Source organism: Rhinoderma darwinii, chromosome 1 (genome assembly GCF_050947455.1).
Source record: "Rhinoderma darwinii isolate aRhiDar2 chromosome 1, aRhiDar2.hap1, whole genome shotgun sequence".
NCBI classification, from domain to species: domain Eukaryota; kingdom Metazoa; phylum Chordata; class Amphibia; order Anura; family Rhinodermatidae; genus Rhinoderma; species Rhinoderma darwinii.
In genome coordinates this window covers 8240075-8263060 of record NC_134687.1, presented here as the reverse complement: position 1 = coordinate 8263060, position 22986 = coordinate 8240075, and the positions used below count along the sequence as shown (strand labels likewise).

Here is a 22986-nt window from a genome sequence, read left to right as displayed (position 1 = left end):
TTTGTTATATAAACCGTAAAGGTGAAATACGTTCTTTACTGGTTTACAGCCATTAGAATGTAGAAGGAACATCTGTCAAAGATGGATCCCACAAGATCTGACAGTGGCCAAAAAGTTGCGACATCTAGAACGTGGCTGGCTATGACATCACTGGCCTTGGCATCTCCATCTACAGAGGGTCTACCAAGATGATGGTCGATGTCTGGTCTTACCCTGCTCATCCACGGCTCGGTTAATATCTGTTGTCCACTCTTCATCTTCCCACTTCCACCCAGGAGGACATTCAGTCTCATCTTTTGGGAGAACTTTTTCTCCATTCTGAAAGTCATAATAAAATAATGATGGTATAGTGCACTGAAGAACCGTGAAGGTGGAATCATCACTAAGCCCTAATTAACATTGACCAATCTACAGAATTGCCCATGCACCGAAGATTATGGCTCCACTCGCGAGGTGTCAACACAAATGGAATGATAATGCTACTCAACATTGACAATCCCATCATGTAAGTGGGCACTTGATGACTACAAGAAGTGTCTAAGAGATGCCCTAAAGCAACTATCGTGACAAGGTCCCCAATGTGCTCCTTTTTACATCAATAACCTTGACTTCTACATCTAGATGACCTAAGCATTACGAATTTATTAGAACATAAGCCAAGGTAAAATCTCGTAGACCTCTGGGACACTTGCTTCTGATATTACTATACTTTCCAAGGGTTCCAAAAAAAGTGAGACAGTCAAGAATTGCAGGTAGTGTCTGAAAGGGGCTCATTGGGCCCACCAGAGGGAATGATTCAGAGGGCCCACCCACCATCTCTATAGAATATGTGCACATCCACTTATTTTTATCATTGTACACATAGGACAGATCGTCAATAAGGTCTAATAGGTTATTTGTGAATCATTCATAATTGGACCCTGGTGGCAAGTGATTGGCTCTCAAATCAGCTACATATGGGGTTGTCTTCGGCTAGACCTTTTTGAAGCCATTATTGGATTAGAGTCTGGGCCTACCGGAGGATCCTCTGGTACTCTGGTGGGCTAGTCTGACCCAAATTGTGGGTAGCATCCCACGGTTTTACAAGGGTACTTCCAAAACTGATGGTTTAGTGTCCAATCATGCAGCATAATATAATCCTACCAGGCTTCACAAAAAAATACCGTCAAGTGTGTCTACTCAAACAAAGTTTCTTCCATACCACATCTGTGTAGGCTTCAGTCATATGAATCCATTGCCCACCGGGAAGCCGGGCCTGGTTTTCAAACACTTCTTCCACAAAGCTCATGTGACCGGCATCTGTGTCGTACAATAATCTGGGGAGGACAAGAACATAAAATAAAAATAAAATTAAACAGGCCAGAGGTGGGGTAAACTCATAGATAATCCTCATCATAAAATGGTTCATTGCTTTAGGTATTCAAAATGTCAGCCTGTTGTCTTGAGTAACACAACTACATCATGTTTATAGAAAAATTAGATCTCTAATTGCTTTCGTAGTTACCTACTGACATTGATTATACACTTCAACCAACCAGCCAACTGGAAGCAAGGTCATTGATGATAAGACCGCCTCTAACAGGGGACAATATCGTTAAATGTTTCACTAATCGCGGCCTTCGTCAATGTAGTGTTAAATAATACCCCCCCCCCCCCCCCCCAGGGTCAAACACTTTTCGAAATACCTTATTCCAGTGCAGAGTTATGGGAAATTGAAGCTCCAGACATCGTCATAACAACTCTGCCACAGTGGTCAGGGACCTCAGTGTTAAAATAGGAACCCTGTCTTATAGCTACCAATCAGAAGTAAGAACATTAAGAAAAAGATCTTACAGCAGGACCCATTGGGGCAACTGCTGTGGGGCCTAAGCACCAATGGCCTCCGCCTATAACCTAACTAAAAATGTTATGATACATCAGCATTAACAGACTTGCAAATTCACAGCCTGAGCAGGGTTATTTGGGCAGCGTATTATAGTGCATGGTGGTATTATCTAGGCACGGTGTGTTACTTATGCACTGTATGTGCAGTTATTTAGGCATTGTGGCAGCATCATTTAGGATATGTAAGATATTTTTTTAAGCACTATATATGTAATTTGGAAAATGCATGGTACTGTTAATGTGTACTACATGGTACTGTTATCTAGGCACTGTGTTGGTATAATTTAAGCAATATATGGTGGTATTATTTAGTCACTTTATATGTTATTTATATACTGGATGGCGCTGTTTTGTAGGCACTGTGTTAGTATAATTTAAGCACTATATGGTGGTATTATTTAGGCACTTTATACGCTATTTATATACTGCATGGTACTGTTATGTATATACTGCATGGTACTGTTATCTAGGCACTGTGTTGGTATAATTTAAGCAATATATGGTGGTATTGTTTAGTCACTTTATATGTTATTTATATACTGGATGGCACTGTTTTGTAGGCACTGTGTTGGTATAATTTAGGCACTATATGGTGGTATTATTTAGGCATTTTATATGTTATTTATACACTGCATGGTACTGTTATAAGTACACTGTATAATGCTAATATTTAAACACTATATGGTAGTATTGTTTGGGCTGGATGGTGATATTATATAGGCTCTCTATATATTATTTCGACATTGCATGGTTATGCCATTACTGTACTCTTTGGACTATTATTGTAGTGATATTATTGTAATCTTTCAATATACTGAAAATGTATACTCTTCATCCTTTACTCATAGGTCTATAATTCTGTGCTGATTATTTCTTTTATATATATATTTCTTAATATATCCTTATACTGGTCAGAGCTCTGTTTTTCAGATACAGAGCACCAAATCCTCTGTATAGACATAGGGGGGAATTTATAAAACTTTCTAAGCCAGTTTTTTTGCGTAGAAAAGTCGCAAATGCGGTAAAAGCAATTTGCAAAAAAAATCAAATTCACTTTTGCCACATTTACACCGGTCACGCACGTTGTCCAAAACGTAGGTGGAGCTTAGCGGAAGGAGCGGGACCACCCACAAATTTACAATGATTAATGCCAGAGATTGGCCTAAATTATAGCGCAAATATACTCCTGCTTTTAGCTGGAGTAGATTTGACTTTCTGGTGCACAGACGGCCAGCGATGCATCACTTAATAAAGGCTCATCTTAATCCAGCGCTGATAAATATCCCCCACCCCGGCATAGAGATAAATGATAAAATTCTGCCTGCCAGCAGCCACCACTAGGTGGAGCTTAGGAGTTTTATCTTTGAGTTCAATATATACACAGTATGCAGTAACCTCTTTAGCTCCCCCTAGTGGTGACTGCAGGTAGCCAGCATGTTATCTTTTCAATCTATATCCAAGAAGGAGATTCGGAGCTTTGTGTGAGAAAAAGTAAGCTCTAACCGCCATAAAGATATATTAAGAAATTATTCCATACAGAATTTTGAACCTATTTAGAAAAAAAAAATGGTGTTTAAAGGTGAACATTCACTTTAAGGGTATGTGCACACACACTAATTACGTCCGTAATTGACGGACGTATTTCGGCCGCAAGTCCCGGACCGAACACAGTGCAGGGAGCCGGGCTCCTAGCATCATAGTTATGTACGATGCTAAGAGTCCCTGCCTCGCTGCAGGACAACTGTCTCGTACTGAAAACATGATTACAGTACCGGACAGTTGTTCCACGGAGAGGCAGGGACTCCTAGCATCGTACATAAGTATGATGCTAGGAGCCCGGCTCCCTGCACTGTGTTCGGTCCGGTACTTGCGGCCGAAATACGTCCGTCAATTACGGACGTAATTAGTGTGTGTGCACATACCCTACGTTTTTCATATGGATTTTCTGGTAGTTGTTCAATACTTTTGTCCTTGAGACGCTCCCAAGGATTATTACATGAGACCTTAACCTTTACATGTAGCCATATCTACTGGGACAGGTCGCTGCCATAGAGTTCTGATAATACAGGTCGCTGCCATAGAGTTCCGATAATAAAATTCACAGAGGGGAAATATTTCATAGCTGAAACTCGCTGGAAATCCCACCATGTGCAATGATACATCTCATTTCTCCAAAATACTATTGGAAAAAAAATGTGGATTTAGGAAAACTCGTCTCCATGTTTTTCTTGGAAAGGTCGGACGCATAAAAATTGCTCAACTATTTCAGCATTCCTCATTCTCTGTGTTTTTTTTAGACAATTTTGTGATATTTGAGAGCCGTCATATGTGCCTATGACCCCCACTTCCCCCAACCGCCGGTGGAATTTGTGGTGCTGAATCATTATTGCAAATTCTGCTATTATGTGTATAATCACGTTGTTATACGTCTTATACCCAGTGGTGGCAAAAGCCAGCGGCGGGATAAATAAAATTAGAAATGTATATATATAACATGTTGCGCTCTTAACGGTAAGTGGTGTGTCACAATCTACATGGACGGAAGGGTGTTAATAACCAAACAATTGAAGTAATTGAAATGAAAAACAAGCAATCCCGACGGCCGGTGAACCACGTCCCATTGCACCACGCTGATGAATGCTTTAAGACTCTGGCAAAGATGATCCAACCGCAAAAAAACTATTAACATTTTTATGATGCCTAAGAGCTAAAACTGGGCATTTCCACAGCAATGTAAATCTAGCAGGAGAAATCACTACTCTGAAAATGTACTAAGATGTGTATTTTTTAACTCCTGTGTGGCCTACCTGCTACCATTGAAATTCTACTGCATATTGGGTCAATACGGCACCAATACAAGCTCGGTGCCATTCCCATTCCCTATGGGCTGAATGAGCAACATGGCCACGATCCACGTTCACAGCAATGTTCACAAACTCAAGTGACTCTTTTCTCTTTCCTATCTCTTATTTATTGGCAAACATAGCTGTGAATGTGGGTCATTGGAGCCACAGAAAAGGGGAAACTTGGGCTTGAGCGTGGCCTCTCTTCAGCATGAGCCCCATAGCAGCTGCTTTGGCATAGGGTGCCAAGCCATCCTATCCAGTGCTGTTGGGTTGTAACAGCATAAACCAACAGAGGGTCCTATTTTTATTCTACTATGGGGACCCCTTTCCACTGGCACCATAGTACACTGCTCGATAATAGGAAAAGCAACCCAAGCTTGGCAAGAAGGAAGCTGTGCACCAATGAAAAAGTGAGGCTGTAGAGAGAACCACCAGTGGGACTGTAATGCTGTGGAGATGACCATCAATGGGACTGGAATGCTGTGGAGATGACCATCAGGGCGACTTTAATGCTATGGAGAGGACTACTAGTGGGACTGTGGGTCTTATCACCAAAAGAGCCGTGAGGCTTTCGTGATGTGTACCACTGGGACTGTGAGGCTGTGGAGATGACGATCAGTGGGACTGGAATGCTGTGGAGATGACCATCAGGGCGACTTTAATGCTGTGGAGATGACCACTAGTGGGACTGTGGGGCTGATCACCAAAAGAGCTCTGAGGCTGTGGAGATGATCACCAGTAGGACTGTGAGGCTGTGGAGAAGTGCACCAATAGGACTGTGAGGCTGTGGGGATGTGCACCAATAGGGCTGTGAGGCTGTGGTGATGATCACTATACGGGCTTATTTGGCTGTCAGGATATGTGGCACTATAAAGTTGTTGAGCTGTGAACTAGTAGGACTGTAGAGCTGTTCGCCAAAGGGATTACACAGTTGTGGGGTTGTGCACCATTGTCTGTAGAGTTGTGGATGGGGATATTGTTTGCAATGTAAAGTTAACCCATGAGTGGATCAAGGCCCAAGTGTCCATGGTAAACTGAGTAGAAAGTAATAGCATCCAGGATTGTAGAATCCGTGGATCTTTGTTCACCAGGATTGTGACAATTTAGCTCTAGCATGAACTGTTATTTCGGGAGAAGGTCTCATACTGTAGCCAAAACTTTGGCTATCTGGTAAATAACGATCCCCTTTGATTCTAGATACATGGCTGGCATTACTTTCGGTTGAGCTTTTCTACCCAGCTGTGAATGGAAAAGGAACTGTAGCCCAAGTAGAAGACCAACCAGGAGAAGGTTTAATGAGGCAACTTGGTAAAAAGTCCTTAGGGTATAATTTCAAGACCATTAAAAACACAAAAAATAATAATAATTCACCCCCCCCCCCCCCCTAAAAAGACATTGAGATAATTCATTGTAAAGGTGGTAGCTTAGGCAATTTCGTAAGTTGGCCATAGACACACAGATAATTTGACAAATATTATCATTTGTGCTATAGTCTGTGTGTCCATGTTGGGGCTCGTTCCCATATGTCCCTGGAAGAAGCTGATAACAGAAATAATCCCATGGGGTCAGTTTTGTTTCTGGGGGCATCAGTTTTGCTGCTGGACGTCCCCCAGTATCATTGTCTCCACACTCAAAAAATGTAAAGTCAAGAACAATCCTAAAAATCTCTCTTGCTTGATACGGACTGGACAAACCTACAAAAGCTGAAAACTATTCTTGTTTTTTTATTTATTTAGAGACTAATCCCTCGTAAATCTTCCACCCAAAATAAATAAAAATAAATGTGACCTCTCCGATCTACGAGCAAGGCTTAATTCCTTCATGGTTTGTAAATGACATTCAATACCGAATATATAATTAAAATAAATAATGTATAACCATTAACCCATCATTTTTACAGCCCTATACAACATTAATAATAATGAAGACCAGAAACTATTATATAATCAGCCACTTCTGGAGCCGTTGTAACTCAAGCCTTGGCATGGTGGAGGTGGTGGATCATGGACATTTCACTGGAGCGGTCTACCCTACAAGAATAACAGCGGCCTTCCCGATGCCAATAGACTCTAAAATCTCTTAGAAAAATGTTTATCTGGTGAATTACAGTGAACAGCAGAAGGAAAGCCCCTGATATGTTACAGACCTCGACCATTTATCAGCTGTTTAAAAACAAAGATTGGGATTAAGTCAAAGCTCCGTCCAAGAAGTCAACATTTCAGAAGAGCCAGCTGCTTGTAGTATCGGGACCAGACGTGATAGCCAGCTCTCCGCTCAACCAGCTCTTTCTGCATTACAGTAATTCAGGAGGATTTTAGAAAACAAAGAACATCCAAGAAAGGCTATAACGTGACATTTATAAGCACCCAAAACATGCGATCAGTTTACAATCCGAACTCACGTCTTCTCCGGGCTGATGAACCAGTCTCCGGCCCACATCCAACCGCTGGAAGGCTTGAAACTTTCCTTCGGCAGCTTGATCTTCCCTGTCACATCGGAGTACTTGAAATATGTCAGCCCCGTGGTTCCCCAATTCCCCACCAACGCCAGCTTGGTCTGGTTCTCATACTGCAAGACAAAGGATGATGTGGGCTTCAATATGTAGACTTTGCCTGATGCTTTCTACAGAGTAGTACAGTCCCTATATATCTATATACTACAGATAGATACGAGTGATGTTTTCTAGGTATTTCTTCTACCATATAGTAGTCACTGGGCAATAGGTATAAATGGGCTAACCAATTACAAAAAAAGAAAGAAAAACTCTGTGACTAAAGATTTATCACAAACATTATGTGAATAGGTAAATATGTCTGACATGTGGTGAAAAAAACGACCCCCACCACCCGCATCAACAGTAAAAAACAATGATAAAACAAGTGGTTAATAATGGTAAAAGTAGAGAATCACCCCCAAGGTGGCATTAAAGGAGTTCCCCGCTTAGGTCAATATATACTTGTCAGAAGAGACAATAAGATGATCACAGCGATCAGCTGTAATCTGAGGGGAACCTGGCAGTAAGTGTTCAATTTCTCTCCAGCGCCACCACAGGGGAAAGGAAGTATTACACAGTGCCAATTCATAATGGGTACCAATGGGTTGTCTGTGTAATACAGGACAGGTCCTCTATAACGAGAGACACTCCTTGTAACTGCTCTCCACTCTGGCCAAGAGATGAGGATCTCGAGCAGAGAATGCCTTTCAATTCACTCTGAATTCACTAATAGGGTGTGTGGCAATTGATTTTCTTAAATGGGCAACATCTTTAAGGATCCAACTAGAAAAGACTGAATAAGAGAGGGTGGGATAGGATAAAATGTAATAGAATAAGACAAAATAGAGTAGAATATCCCAGGATAAGAAAAAGTAGGCAAGGGTGGTATACAAAAATCATTTAGAAGGAGTAGGGTAGGATAAGATAGAGAAGAACTGAGTAACAGAATAGTGCAGGATAGGACATGATAAAAACGACAAAAACAGGACGTTTGTATGTATGCTCCATTCTTACACTACCGGAAAAGAAGGAGCAGCTATAATAAATAAGCCAACATGTCCAATATGAGATCTTTTCGAGTTAAGAAGAATAGTTGTGCAAAATAAATGTAATATATATGGAACGAGGATAATAGATACAGGCTCAGCTTACCGATTCAGCAAACACGGAGAGCTTTCCCTGAGCATACTGGTTGAACTCCTTCTGGTCCACGGACAGCCCGAACCACAACTGCACTCGGACCTGTCCCGGCATCTTTGCTCCTTTATTTCCTTCTTGTGGAAACTAGAAAAAGAATGTTTTATGGTTATTAATTCGATGTAAATGTTGTATTGTTTATGTCATCTTCACATTAATTTATTATTAAAAGACAGATAGAAATATATTGACAAACATCGATAAGCACAAAAACTGCAATTCTCAATCTGGAAAATTGTAAAAATATGTACGGTTTAGTGCCATATACACATACATTCACATATATGCATTTAAAAGATGGATGAAAACTCTCTAAACCTGAACATTATTGACCCAATCACCTGGAACATTTAACCCGATGGTAAAGGCTCAAGAAAACTATGAGAGAGGCGTGACTGGTCCCACAGAATTCAATTCTCAGCACCAACACACAATATTTCAAACATGTCTGACAACCGTTTTTAAGGCCCTCAGAAGGGCTCCCAATAAGAACAATTTAGGAAGATTAGAGATAGTTCATAAGTATATAGTCACTGGCGTAGCTATAGGGGTCGCAGCGGTCGCAATTGCGACCGGGCCCCGAAGCCAGGGGGGCCCACGGCCCCCCGCACCACATCAATAAAAAGTTACTATAGTAACTCGGGCCGCGGGCCCCTGTTACTATAGTAACATACTTTACTTACCTTCCTGGTTCCGGATCGCAGCGGAGGTCCTGACGTCAAGCGCTGTGCGCAGCGCATGACGTCTCAGCGCTATGCCGCCGCGCACAGCATCGAGACTACAGAACTCCCGCCGCGGCCGAAGAGGAAGGTAAGGTTAGCCCTGACTGGCGGGGTCTGACTCCCGGGACCCGCCAATCAGCTGTTTTGAAGGGGCCGCAGCACTCGTACGAGAGCTGCTCCCCTTCATTCCTGTCACTTCATTCCGGTCACACTGTGAATCGGTGTCGGCGATTCACAGTGTGAGCGAGTAGTGAAATGAAGGGGAAGCAGCTCTCGTACGAGTGCTGCGGCCCCTTCAAAACAGCTGATTTGCGGGTCCCGGGCGACACATCAGCTATTGATGGCCTATTCTGTGGATAGGCCATCAATGTTTAGGGACTGCACAACCCCTAAGCCTACGATGTATCAGGCTTAGGGGGCCCATGAGACAGGATCACAGATTGTGTGATCCTGTCTGCTGGGCCCTGTATCTAAGCCAATCACATGGTAGGCTTAGATACATGGCCCATGCGTGATCCTGTCTGCTGGGCCCTGTATCTAAGCCTACCACACTGTAGGTTTAGATACAGGGCCCCAGCACACACTAATCTTATACTGTATAAGATTACTGTCTGCTGGACCCTGTATCTAAGCCTACCTTGTGGTAGGCTTAGATACAGGGTCCCACAGACAGTATCACACATGGGCCCTGTATCTAAGCCTTAGGGTATGTGCACAGACACTAATTACGTCCGTAATTGACGTACGTATTTCGGCCGCAAGTACCGGACCGAACACAGTGCAGGGAGCCGGGCTCCTAGCATTATAGTTATGTACGATTCTAGGAGTCCCTGGCTCGCTGCAGGACAACTGTCCCATACTGTAATCATGTTTTCAGTACGGGACAGTTGTCCGGCAGCGAGGCAGGGACTCCTAGCGTCGTACATAAGTATGATGCTAGGAGCCCGGCTCCCTGCACTGTGTTTGGTCCAGTACTTGCGGCCGAAATACGTCCGTCAATTACGGACGTAATTAGTGTGTGTGCACATACCCTACCACATGTGTTACTAATCATTTTTTGTGTGTTTTCTTACAGGTTCGGTCGTTGGACTACGGCGGATTCCAGGACTACTTCGATGACAGCTTTTTTTTTTATTAATAAAATGGTTAATGAGGGCTGTGTGTTTTTTTTTTTTTTATTTCAATAAAATATTTTTTCTATGTCTTTGTGTTTTTTTTTTTAAACTATATTACTACCGCCTTAGTAATGGCCGCCGGCTGATTGACAGCATCCATTGCTAAGGCGGGGCTTAGTGTTAGCAGGTATAGAGGCTAACACTAACCCCCATTATTACCCCGTTACCCACCACCACCAGGGGTGCTGGGAAGAGCCGGGTACCATCCAGTACTTGACCATCTGTAGTGATGGTTGGCCACTGGGGTGGCCGCAGGCTGGTATTATCAGGAGGGGAAAGGTCAAAAACAGTGGCCCTTCCCATTCTGGTAATGCTGCCTGCTGCTGCTTTATTGTATCTGGCTGGTTATGAAAATGGGGGGGACCCCACGTCATTTAAAAAAAAAAAAAAATAATAAATAATTGGAAAGAACGATGTCGGGTCCCCCCCAATTTTCATAACCAGCCAGATACAACACAGCAGCAGCAGGCAGTATTACAAGGGTGGGAGGGCCACTGTTTTTGGCCTTCCCCAGCCTAATACTACCAGCCTGCGGCCACCCCGGTGCCTGCCCGTCACTACAGATGGTCGGGTACTGGTTTGTACCCGGCTCTTCCCAGTACCCCTGGTGGCGGTGGGTACCGGGGTGATAATGGGGTTTAGTGTTGGCCTCTGCACCGCCTAACATTAAGCCTCGCCTTAGTAATGGAGGTTGTCAATCAGCCAGCGGCCATTACTAAGGCGGTAGTAATAAAGTTTAAAAAGATACAAGCACATAGAAAAAATATTTTATTGAAATAAAAAAACACAACCCTCATTAACCATTTTATTGAGAATAAAAAAAACGCCGTCATTGAAGTCCTCAAATCCGAAGTCCAACAACCGAACCTGTAAAAAAAACACAAACACAAAAATAATCAGTAACACATAAAGAAGCAAAATGTCAGCGAGCTGGGCCCTGTATCTAATCCTATCATGTGTGATACAGTCTGCTGAGCTGTGTATCTAATCCAATCATGTATGATACTGTCTGCTGGGCCCTATATCTAATCCGATCATGTGTGATACTGTCTGCTGGGCCACTGTATCTAATCCTATCATGTGTGATACTGTCTGCTGAGCTGTGTATCTAATCCTATCGTGTGATACTGCCTTCTGAGCCACTGTATCTAATCCTATCATGTGTGATACTGTCTGCTGAGCCACTGTATCTAATCCTATCATGTGTGGTACTGTCTGCTGAGCCACTGTATCTAATCCTATCATGTGTGGTACTGTCTGCTGAGCCACTGTATCTAATCCTATCATGTGTGATACTGTCTGCTGGGCCACTGTATCTAATCCTATCATGTGTGATACTGTCTGCTGAGCTGTGTATCTAATCCTATCATGTGTGATACTGCCTTCTGAGCCACTGTATCTAATCCTATCATGTGTGATACTGTCTGCTCAGCCACTGTATCTCATCCTATCCATAGTTTATAGGGTCGTAGTGCTATAGATATGCTATGCTGTCTCATATACACACTATTTTTTGGGGCGGACACATATGTATTGGGGCTATTTCCCGGACATTTTAAGCCCTGAGGGTATGTTCACACGGCAGCGTCCGTTACGGCTGAAATTACGGTGCTGTTTTCAGGAGAAAACAGCACCGTAATTTCAGCCGTAATGGCATGTGGAGGCGTCTTTTGCTGCGTCCATTACGGAAGTAACTGAAGCTGGTTTTCCATGGAGTCCATGGAAAACGGCTCCATTTACGTCTGGAGAAGTGACAGGCACTTTTTTACGCGCCGCCTTTTGACAGCGACGCGTAAACAAAAATGACCGTCGGCACAGAACATCGTAAGACCCATTCAAATGAATGGGCAGATGTTTGCCGACGCTTTTGAGCCGCATTTTCGGACGTAATTCAATGCTAAAACGCCCTAATTACATCCGTAAATAGTGTGTGTGAACCCAGCCTTAGTGACGCCCCCGGCTGCTAGTGCTGCATTGTTGGGTCACTTAGGAGACCCAGCGATGCAGCTGAAAGTGGACCGTCGGCCATGAGAAGTTTGCGGGGGGGGGGGGCCCAGTAAGAATTTTTGCATCGGGGCCCATGAGCCTCTAGCTACGCCCCTGTATATAGTGTTGGCACCAGGCTAGATAGTCGCCAGTTTTATATAGTAATGGCACCAGGCTGGATAGTCTCCAGTTTAATACAGTGATGGCACCAGATTAAATAGCCCCCAGCTTGATATAGTGCTGGCACCAGGTTAGATAGTCTCTAGTTTGATATAGTGATGGCACCAGGCTAGATAGTCTCCAGTTTGATACAGTGATGGCACCAGATTAAATAGCCTCCAGCTTGATATAGTGCTGGCACCAGGTTAGATAGTTTATAGCTTGACATAGTGATGGAACCAGGCTAGATAGTCTCCAGTTTGATATAGTAAAGGCACCAGGTTAGATAGTCTCCAGTTTTATATAGTGATGGTACCAGGCTAGATAGTCTCCAGTTTGATTTAGTAATGGCACCAGGTTAGATGGCCTCCAGTTTGATACAGTGAAAGCACCAGGCTAGATAGTCTCCAGTTTGATTTAGTAATGGCACCAGGTTAGATGGCCTCCAGTTTGATACAGTGAAAGCACCAGGCTAGATAGTCTCCAGTTTGATATAGTAATGGCACCAGGCTAGTCTCTAGTTTGATACAGTATAGTAATAGCACCAGGCTAAATAGTCTCTGGTTTGATACAGTATAGTACTGGCTCCAGGTTAGATAGTCTCCAGTTTGATATAGTGATGGTACCAGGCTAGATAGTCTCCAGTTTTATATAGTAATGGCACCAGGCTAGATAGTCTCTGGTTTGATACAATAATGGCACCAGGCTAGATAGTCTCCAGTTTTATATAGTAATGGCATTAGGCTAGATAGTCTCTAGTTTGATACAGTATAGTAATGGCACCAGGTTGGACGGCCTCCAGACAAGATATTTTTCACTTTGATATAGTGATGGTACCAGGTCAGATGGCCTCCTGTTTGATATAGTGATGGCACCAAACTAGATAGTCTCCAGTTTAATATAGTAATGGCCCCAGGCTAGATATTCTCCAGTTTGATATAGTGATGGCACCAGACTAGATAGTCTCCAGTTTAATATAGTAATGGCCCCATGCTAGATATTCTCCAGTTTGATATAGTGATGGCACCAGGCTAGATAGTCTCCAGTTTGATCTAGTGATGGCACCAGGCTAGATAGTCTCCAGTTTGATCTAGTGATGGCACCAGGCTAGATAGTCTCCAGTTTGATATAGTGATGGCATCAGGCTAGATAGTCTCCAGTTTAATATAGTAATGGCACCAGGCTAGATATTCTCCAGTTTGATATAGTGATGGCACCAGACTAGATAGTCTCCAGTTTAATATAGTAATGGCCCCATGCTAGATATTCTCCAGTTTGATATAGTGATGGCACCAGGCTAGATAGTCTCCAGTTTGATCTAGTGATGGCACCAGGCTAGATAGTCTCCAGTTTGATCTAGTGATGGCACCAGGCTAGATAGTCTCCAGTTTGATATAGTGATGGCATCAGGCTAGATAGTCTCCAGTTTAATATAGTAATGGCCCCAGGCTAGATATTCTCCAGTTTGATATAGTGATGGCACCAGACTAGATAGTCTCCAGTTTAATATAGTAATGGCCCCATGCTAGATAGTCTCCAGTTTGATATAGTGATGGCATCAGGCTAGATAGTCTCCAGTTTGATCTAGTGATGGCACCAGGCTAGATAGTCTCCAGTTTGATCTAGTGATGGCACTGAGCTACTGTATATAGCCTCCAGTTTGATATAGTGATGGTACCAGACTAGTTAACCCTCCTCTTTGGCCTACTCATGTCCTGGCGAGTTGGATCCATTCTAAAAACAAGGTTTAAAGGGGTTGTGACCACAAGAAACCCCAAGCAAACTCCAAATGGAGAGCTCTCTCAGCAGAAGAGCGCTGTGTGTGTCCTGCCTAAAGCAGGAGAAACCTAGACTAGTTTTAGACACAGATGGAGTCTACGTCAAGAGAGTTGGTCTATTTGGAACCCAGCAAACTGAGGATGGACCTAAGCACATTTATTATGTTGACAATAGACATTTTTCTCATCATAATATAGGATAAACAAATCACTAGCACAACAGTAGACCATACTCCGTCTAGCGTGACACCATCACATTATATAGGTATATTATATGCGCAAACATCTTTCCAAACTGTGATTTTCAATGGAAAAATAGTCAGCCAGCGGCCAGGATACATATTGTACAATATTAACAAAATAGGGAGAACAGTCATAAGCCATTCAGACTTAATTGTAAAGGAATAACCTAACTACTCAAATAATCTAACTTTGTTCTTGGCTGAATTCTACCGATTCGACAGATATTTTAAAAACTCTTACAGGAAAATTCTGACCAGATTCCGGTCCCGATCTCTGTCAGATTCAATCTATCCCATAGTCCAATCACGGCTGACCCTTGCCAGTTAACTTGTACAAAGAAACTTGCACTAATAGAAATGAAAACATACTTTAAGAAATATCGTCTGAAGTTTTCCGCAGTGCTTGCCGCAACACTTGGCCCCATTCCTGGAGAAAAGCACTTGATGGGCCGGTATTCTGTAATAGGCCACACGCTTGTCTCCTTGTAACATCCAAATCACTATATCTGGCAAGCTGTTCTGCGGCTGAAAAAAAAGAAAAACGCAGATTGACAAAATATTAGTAACTCCGTCCAACAAATACATAAGAAAATACAGCTGAAAATTGGAAAATTATGGAAAAGAAAAAACCACAATGCAGACAGGCATCATTAACATTTAGTATTATCTGCAAGGAGAACACACGGGAGCTCCTGCCAATAATGGAAAAGATGGGAGAGGCCAAGAAACGGGCTGCCTGGACCTCTCTTGTCTTCATCTAAGACTTTGTCGTTGACCACACTTGGCAAAGATCAAAAGACCACCTACTCTTAACCCAAGACTTGATCTTCAACCTAAGCCGAAAGATACTAGAAACCACGGAACTCTCTGAAGAGTTGAACGTTCGACATTCTTTGGGACACACTACTATACTTGTCCTGATGACCTTCCCACCACAAAAAATCCCACACGTGGGTGGAATTGGCAAATGGCGACTGTGAAGGACACTGTTTCTTTAGGAAATAATATCATAGAGAGATTTATTCAGAAGCAGAAAGTCAACGTTTTGGTATCTGCATCGGTCTATAAAAATCTTGATGGTCTATTCTTGGCAATTCAGTCTATTTATGTGGTGAGAACATGGCAGCAACCTGGAAAAAACCCAACAGGAGAACTCTGCCATGATTTAATTCATTACCAAGATTACAGTTTTATATAAGAATTCCATCTCTCAAATTTAGCATAAGTGAAATGTGTTTTTAATTGCTTTTCTCACCGTAAGTGGATCTGACGTGAGTAGAAGCCATTCATGGATTGGCTTAATTTTGACCTTTTATTAAACGGGACGTTGTCCCATGATTAATAATACATAGGTCTTATTTTACATCCATTTGAATAGTACAACTCTCCACACCCTTGGCAGGACCATTTCTGGTGACTCTACTGACATCTGCGTTATTAGCCACGTGTCATGGATTTGCCAAAAAGTTACCGGATCAAAAAAACAAAAATTCTCAATAGTTTTGCCCACTGCAGATGAATCAGAATGAAATGGTTTAGTTAAATTGCAACTCCTGAACTAATGGGTTATTTTACAGCGGTGCGGAGAATGGCTAACTTGTATGTCTATATCTACAATTTATGGCCAAAAGTATGTGGACACATGCCTATATGAGCTTGTTGGATATCCCATTCCAAAACCATGGGCGTTAATATGGAGTTAGACCTTTTTATTGTGTGGCTATAACAGTCTTCCTGGCATCCACCAAACCCAGATTCCCCAATCAGTCTGCCAAATAGTGAGCCGTACATAATCACTCCCGAGAAGATGCTGCTCTATAGTCCAGTCACGACGTGCTTTACACCACTCCAGCCACCGCTTGGCATTGTGCATCGTGACCATAGGCTTGTGTGCAACGACCATGGAAAATTTCATAAAGCTCCGGACAATTCTGCTGCTGATATCACATCCAGAGACAGTGTGGAGCTGTGTAGTAAGCGATACAATAGATGATGTGAACCTGCAAGAAGCTGTCCCTCCCCATAACATCAGCCCGAAGATCATGGCATCTTCTCAAAGATTGATGTGGGTGTGTAGTGGAAAGAACCAGAGCTCAGAGAGTAGGTCAATTTAGATGTTTTGCTATGGGGTCACTTTTCCTGTACGAACTCCCATGTCTACAATCATTTAGATAGCTTGCTTTATTCTTCGTCATGGCTAAAACTGCGTCTGGCCTTGAAGGCCATAAATATGTCACACGTAGTTACTGCATATAATAATTTGGTAGAAAATGAGCTTTTACCTCCTCAGTAAGAGACCTCAGCCTCAGTAACCAGTCTTCAGCTTGCTCGAGCAAGTCCATAAGCTCACAATCCTCATGCTTGATCTTCAGCGCCGACTGGACCATCTGGCTCAAGTTAGTCTGTCGGAACCGAAAGAGATAAAGGTCTAGGTGTGTGGTTCCAGGTATTGATGGGACATCTGGTAATGGATAGCTGGGAACAAGAGAAAAAAAGAGAATCAGATATGACATCAGAACAGAATTCATTTTATTCTTGTTATATTTTATTCTCTTTATATTAAGAGAACAAATAATTAGAGAATTGAATCATTCATTATATTTTATCGGTGGTAAAAAATGGCAGATCCAGCCTATAGGTAAATTAGGCAGATTGTTCTGCGGATCTGTACTGGTTATTGCAATGTGTTCAAATACTCCACGACTAATGTTAACGTGGAGTCTCACTAATAATTATGTTCTGATTAATATTATTGGTGAACTATTAACTCGTTAATTGTCTTCTCCCCTCCCACAAGGCACAAAAATGGACTATGAGTTTCAATCCAATAAGTAAGCCCAGCGTAATGTAGGCGCAGCCGTAATGAAGGAAGCGCATGACTAGGTGTTTGGGAGTTCTAGGCTATTATGTTCTAGGTATTATGTTTTAGGCTATATTTATAGGGATTGGAGGGTTATGTGAAAGGGGCATGGGGCAAAATGTATCTATATGTGGTGGGTGGAGAATAAAGTATATAAGTCCATGCGGGGAAGAGGCAGCCCTCTTTCCCGCTGGACAACAGGAGAAAGTTTTGTCCCGCCCGCCCTCCCAGTATTTTCTCCTGTTTATGGGAATTTGTCGGTTGGGGTTTTGTTTTGTCACAGTAGCAATGGCGGTAGGAGGAGGGGTCTTTGGAGGCACGGAATGGTAAGAAGGAGAAGCAACAATGGAGATTGTTGCAAGAGAACTCGGGGCGTTTAACCCGGGATAGTATTGGAGGGGCTGGGGAGTGGTTACCCAGCTCATATATATTCCTGATGGGCAGGGTCCCCAGGAAGGGAGAGAGAGGTCTTGGACATGGTTGGTGCCCTCGGGTCAGGTGCAGAACGGCTGTAGGGTAAGGGGTCCAGACCTAATAAGGAAACGATGGAGTTTAATGATTGAAGTGCCTTCAAGGATCCTTTATCTGGAGTTGGGAAATAGAGCAGGATGTTATCATGGAGTTATGATGTGTTTATGGTTATGCTCTTTTTCAGAAAAAAGGTGTGTTTAATAAATGGCTGCTGTGGCCTTTACACCAAAATTCATGTGTGGTCTCTTATTGGGGTTTGGGGTGTAAGGTCGTAGATAGCGGAAGCATCAAACATACCTTAAGTCATGTAAATTAATGCATTTAGGCTATAAAACCGGCAGTGTGAGGTGCAGTCCTTGAAATGTTGTTCAAGACAGATCTGCATCTCATCAATAGAACCTCAGATGAGGCCACAGACCAAAGCAGAGATTGACCGGGCCACAGATCAAGGAGGAGACCTACCAGGCCACAGACCAAGGCAGTGATAGACCAGACCACAGACCAAGGTGGAGATCGACCAGGCCACAGACCAAGGCGGAAAATACCCAGGCCACAGACCAAGGCGGTGATAGACCAGGCCACAGACCAAGGCGGTGATAGACCAGGCCACAGACCAAGGCAGTGATAGACCAGGCCACAGACCAAGGTGGAGATCGACCAGGCCACAGACCAAGGCGGAGAATACCCAGGCCACAGACCAAGGCGGTGATAGACCAGGCCACAGACCAAGGAGGAGATCTACCAAACAACTGACCAAGGCGGAGAAAAACCAGGCCACAGACCAAGGAGGAGACCTACTAGGCCACAGACCAAGGAGGAGATCTACCAGACAACTGACCAAGGCCGAAATAAACCAGGCCACAGACCAAGGCGGAGATTAACCAGGCCACAAGCTAAGGCGAAGAATAACCAGGCCACAGACCAAAGTGGTTATACACCAGGCCATAGAACAAATGCAGAGATCGACCAGGCCACAGACCAAGGCGGTGATAGACCAGGCTACAGACCAAGGCGGTGATAGACCAGGCTACAGACCAAGGCGGAGATTGATCGGTCCTTTTAGCTTACAATTTTATCATCCACAACAGCAACAACCTACGCAGACCGACCGTGAACGACAAGTAATACAGAGAACGGCTGTCTGAAATCACTAATGTATGGCCAGCTTTAGTCTGTAGAATTATAAAGTGGTCTGTTCCAATTAAAGACTTACCTAAACATTTCCCTCAGTATCACCCAATGGCTGCAGCCCAGATTAGGACTGGAAAGCAGTGGCAATGTATACTATTAACGAATGAAGAGCCAGAATGAAGAGCTCTCTGATCTTATGTATGGAATAAACCTTAGGAAATCTCACTGCTCTTTAAAAATCAGAGCCTGATGAATGCTAAGCCTATGTACCTGCAGTCACCGATGATGTCATCAATGAGACGTGTGACCAACGAGTCCAGGTCATAAGGGGAACACTTTGCTTTAACTGCAAGGCGGACTTTTTCCAAGTTAGCTTCCTGCAGATGAGAAAAAACGTGACAACGCAAGTAAATAATTTAAGACAGACATTGAATAAAAAATTAACCCCAAGTGGAATCTTCCCACACGCTGAGCCACTGGAAAATGTCAGTATGTACTTGTTCTGTCACCCTAAGTATCAGTGTATTATTGTTCTCCACCCCAACGTTCAGTGTGTCATTATCCTGTACCCCAAGTGTCAGTGTGTCATTATCCTGCACCCCAAGTGTCAGTGTCATTATCCTGCACCCCAAGTGTCAGTGTCATCCTGTACCCCAATTGTCAGTGTGTCATTATCCTGTACCCCAAGTGTCAGTGTATAATTATCCTGCACCCCAAGTGTCAGTGTATAATTATCATGTACCCCAAGTGTAAGTGTATAATTATCCTGTACCCCAATTGTCAGTGTGTCATTATCCTGTACCCCAAGTACCAGTGTGTCATTATCCTGTACCCCAAGTGTCAGTATATCATTATCCTGTACCCCAAGTGTCAGAATCATTATCCTATACCCCAAGTGTCAGTCTGTCATTATCCTGTATCCAAAGTGTCAGTGTCATTATCCTGTACCCCAAGTGTCAGTGTGTCATTATCCTGTACCCCAAGTGTCAGTGTATCATTATCCTGTACCCCAAGTGTCAGAATCATTATCCTGTATCCCAAGTGTCAGTGTATCATTATCCTGTACCCCAAGTGTCAGTGTGATCTAGTTCACAAATTCATAGATATATTTTTGAAAATTTGTCTTGTCGTAGATGTGCACTCACCAGGTTGTCTACAGCATGATGGAGAATGTTCTGTGTATCAGTCCTGTGACAAATATCTTCCCAATATGAAGAGAGAACAACTACAGGTTTTATATTGCCCCACGGGAGGTAGTAGTACTGACAGCCTAAAATGCAAAAAAAGGGGTTCTGAATTCAACAGAATATCATACCAGCAGATGGGCCATGTACTGCCCTTCAGATCATCAATTTGGACCCCACAAAAAATTTGAACCATAGAGGAAAGAATACTATAATACTGCCCCTATATACAAGAATATAACTACTATAATACTGCCCCTATATACAAGAATATAACTACTATAATACTGCCCCCTATATACAGGAATATAACTAATATAATACTGCTCCTATATACAAGAATATAACTACTATAATACTTACCCTATATACCAGAATATAACTACTCTAATACTGCTCCTATATACAAGAATATAACTACTATAATACTGCTCCTATATACAAGAATATAACTACTATAATACTGCCTCCTATATACAAGAATATAACTACTATAATACTGCCCCAATGTAAAAGAATAAAACTACTATAATACTGCCCCTATATACAAGAATATAACTACTATAATACTGCCCTATATACAAGAATATAACTATTATAATACTGTCCCCTATATACAAGAATAAAACTACTATAATACTGCTCCTATATACAAGAATATAACTACTATAATACTGCCCCCTATATACAAGAATATAACTACTATAATACTGCCCCCTATATACAAAAATATAACTACTATAATACTGCTCCTATATACAAGAATATAACTACTATAATACTGCCCCTATATACAAGAATATAACGACTATAATACTGCCCCCTATATACAAGAATATAACTACTATAATACTGCCTCCCTATATACAAGAATATAACCACTATAATACTGCCCCTATATACAAGAATATAACTACTATAATACTGCCCCCTATATACAAGAATATAACTACTATAATACTGCTCATATATACAAGAATATAACTACCATAATACTGCCCTTATATACTGTATCTACTATAATGCTGCTTCCATATACAAGAATATAACTACTATAATACTGCCTCCTATATACAAGAATATAACTACTATAATACTGCCTCCTATATACAAGAATATAACTACTATAATACTGCCCCCTATATACAAGAATATAACTACTATAATACTGCCCCCTATATACAAGAATATAACTACTATAATACTGCTCCTATATACAAGAATAGAACTACCATAATACTGCCCCTATACACAAGAATATAACTACTATAATACTGCCTCTTATATACAAGAATATAACTACTATAATACTGCTCCTATATACAAGAATATAACTACTATAATACTGCCCCCTATATACAAGAATATAACTACTATAATACTGCCCCCTATATACAAGAATATAATTACTATAATACTGCCCCTATATACAAGAATATAACTACTATAATACTGCCCCCTATATACAAGAATATAACTACTATAATACTGCCTCCTATATACAAGAATATAACAACTATAATACTGCCCCCTATATACAAGAATATAACTACTATAATACTGCCCCCTATATACAAGAATATAACTACTATAATACTGCCCCCATATATACAAGACTATAACTACTATAATACTGCCACTATATACAAGAATATAACTACTATAATACTGCCTCTTATATACAAGAATATAACTACTATAATACTGCTCCTATATACAAGAATATAACTACTATAATACTGCCCCCTATATACAAGAATATTACTATTATAATACTGCCCCCTATATACAAGACTATAACTACTATAATACTGCCCCTATATACAAGAATATAACTACTATAATACTGCCTCTTATATACAAGAATATAACTACTATAATACTGCTCCTATATACAAGAATGTAACTACTATAATACTGCCCCCTATATACAAGAATATAACTACTATAATACTGCCCCCTATATACAAGAATATTACTATTATAATACTGCCCCCTATATACAAGAATATAACTACTATAATACTGACTCTATATACAAGAATATAACGACTATAATACTGACCCCCCATATACAAGAATATAACTACTATAATACTGCCCCTATATACAAGAATATAACTACTATAATACTGCCCCTATATACAAGAATATAACTACTATAATACTGCTCCTATGTACAAGAATATAACTACTATAAGACTGCCCTATATACAAGAATATTACTACTATAATACTGCCCTATATACAAGAATATAACTACTATAATACTGCCCCTATATACAAGAATATAACTACTATAATACTGCTTCTATATACAAGAATATAACTACTATAATACTGCCCCTATATACAAGAATATAACTACTATAATACTGCTCCCTATATACAAGAATATAACTACTATAATACTGCCCCCTATATACAAGAATATAACTACTATAATACTGCCTCCTTAATACAAGAATATAACTACTATAATACTGCCCCTATATACAAGAATATAACTACTATAATACTGTTCCTATATACAAGAATATAACTACTATAATACTGCCCCTATATACAAGAATATAACTATTATAATACTGCTCCTATATACAAGAATATAACTACTGTAATACTGCTCCTATATACAAGAATATAACTACTATAATACTGCCTCCTTAATACAAGAATATAACTACTATAATACTGCCCCTATATACAAGAATATAACTACAAAATACTGCCCCCTATATACAAGAATATAACTACTATAATACTGTCCCCTATGTACAAGAATATAACTACTATAATACTGCCCCCTATATGCAAGAATATAACTACTATAATACTGCCCCCTATATACAAGAAT

The 22986-nt window shown here is 41.4% G+C and overlaps 1 protein-coding gene across 4 annotated transcripts in view; it reads right to left on the bottom strand.

Annotated features, from left to right (window-relative positions):
* The window catches only part of DYSF (dysferlin), a 317692-nt gene that overhangs the window by 161193 nt on the left and 133513 nt on the right, over nt 1-22986 (bottom strand). For all 4 annotated transcript variants that reach the window (XM_075855618.1, XM_075855599.1, XM_075855606.1 and 1 more), the window contains exons 21-28: nt 20091-20215; nt 19216-19322; nt 16766-16958; nt 14853-15008; nt 8377-8508; nt 7132-7298; nt 1202-1316; nt 213-318 (exon numbers count right to left, since the gene is read on the bottom strand). In XM_075855618.1, the coding sequence (XP_075711733.1) occupies nt 213-318; nt 1202-1316; nt 7132-7298; nt 8377-8508; nt 14853-15008; nt 16766-16958; nt 19216-19322; nt 20091-20215 (1101 nt within the window). The remainder of the gene's footprint in view (nt 1-212; nt 319-1201; nt 1317-7131; nt 7299-8376; nt 8509-14852; nt 15009-16765; nt 16959-19215; nt 19323-20090; nt 20216-22986) is intronic.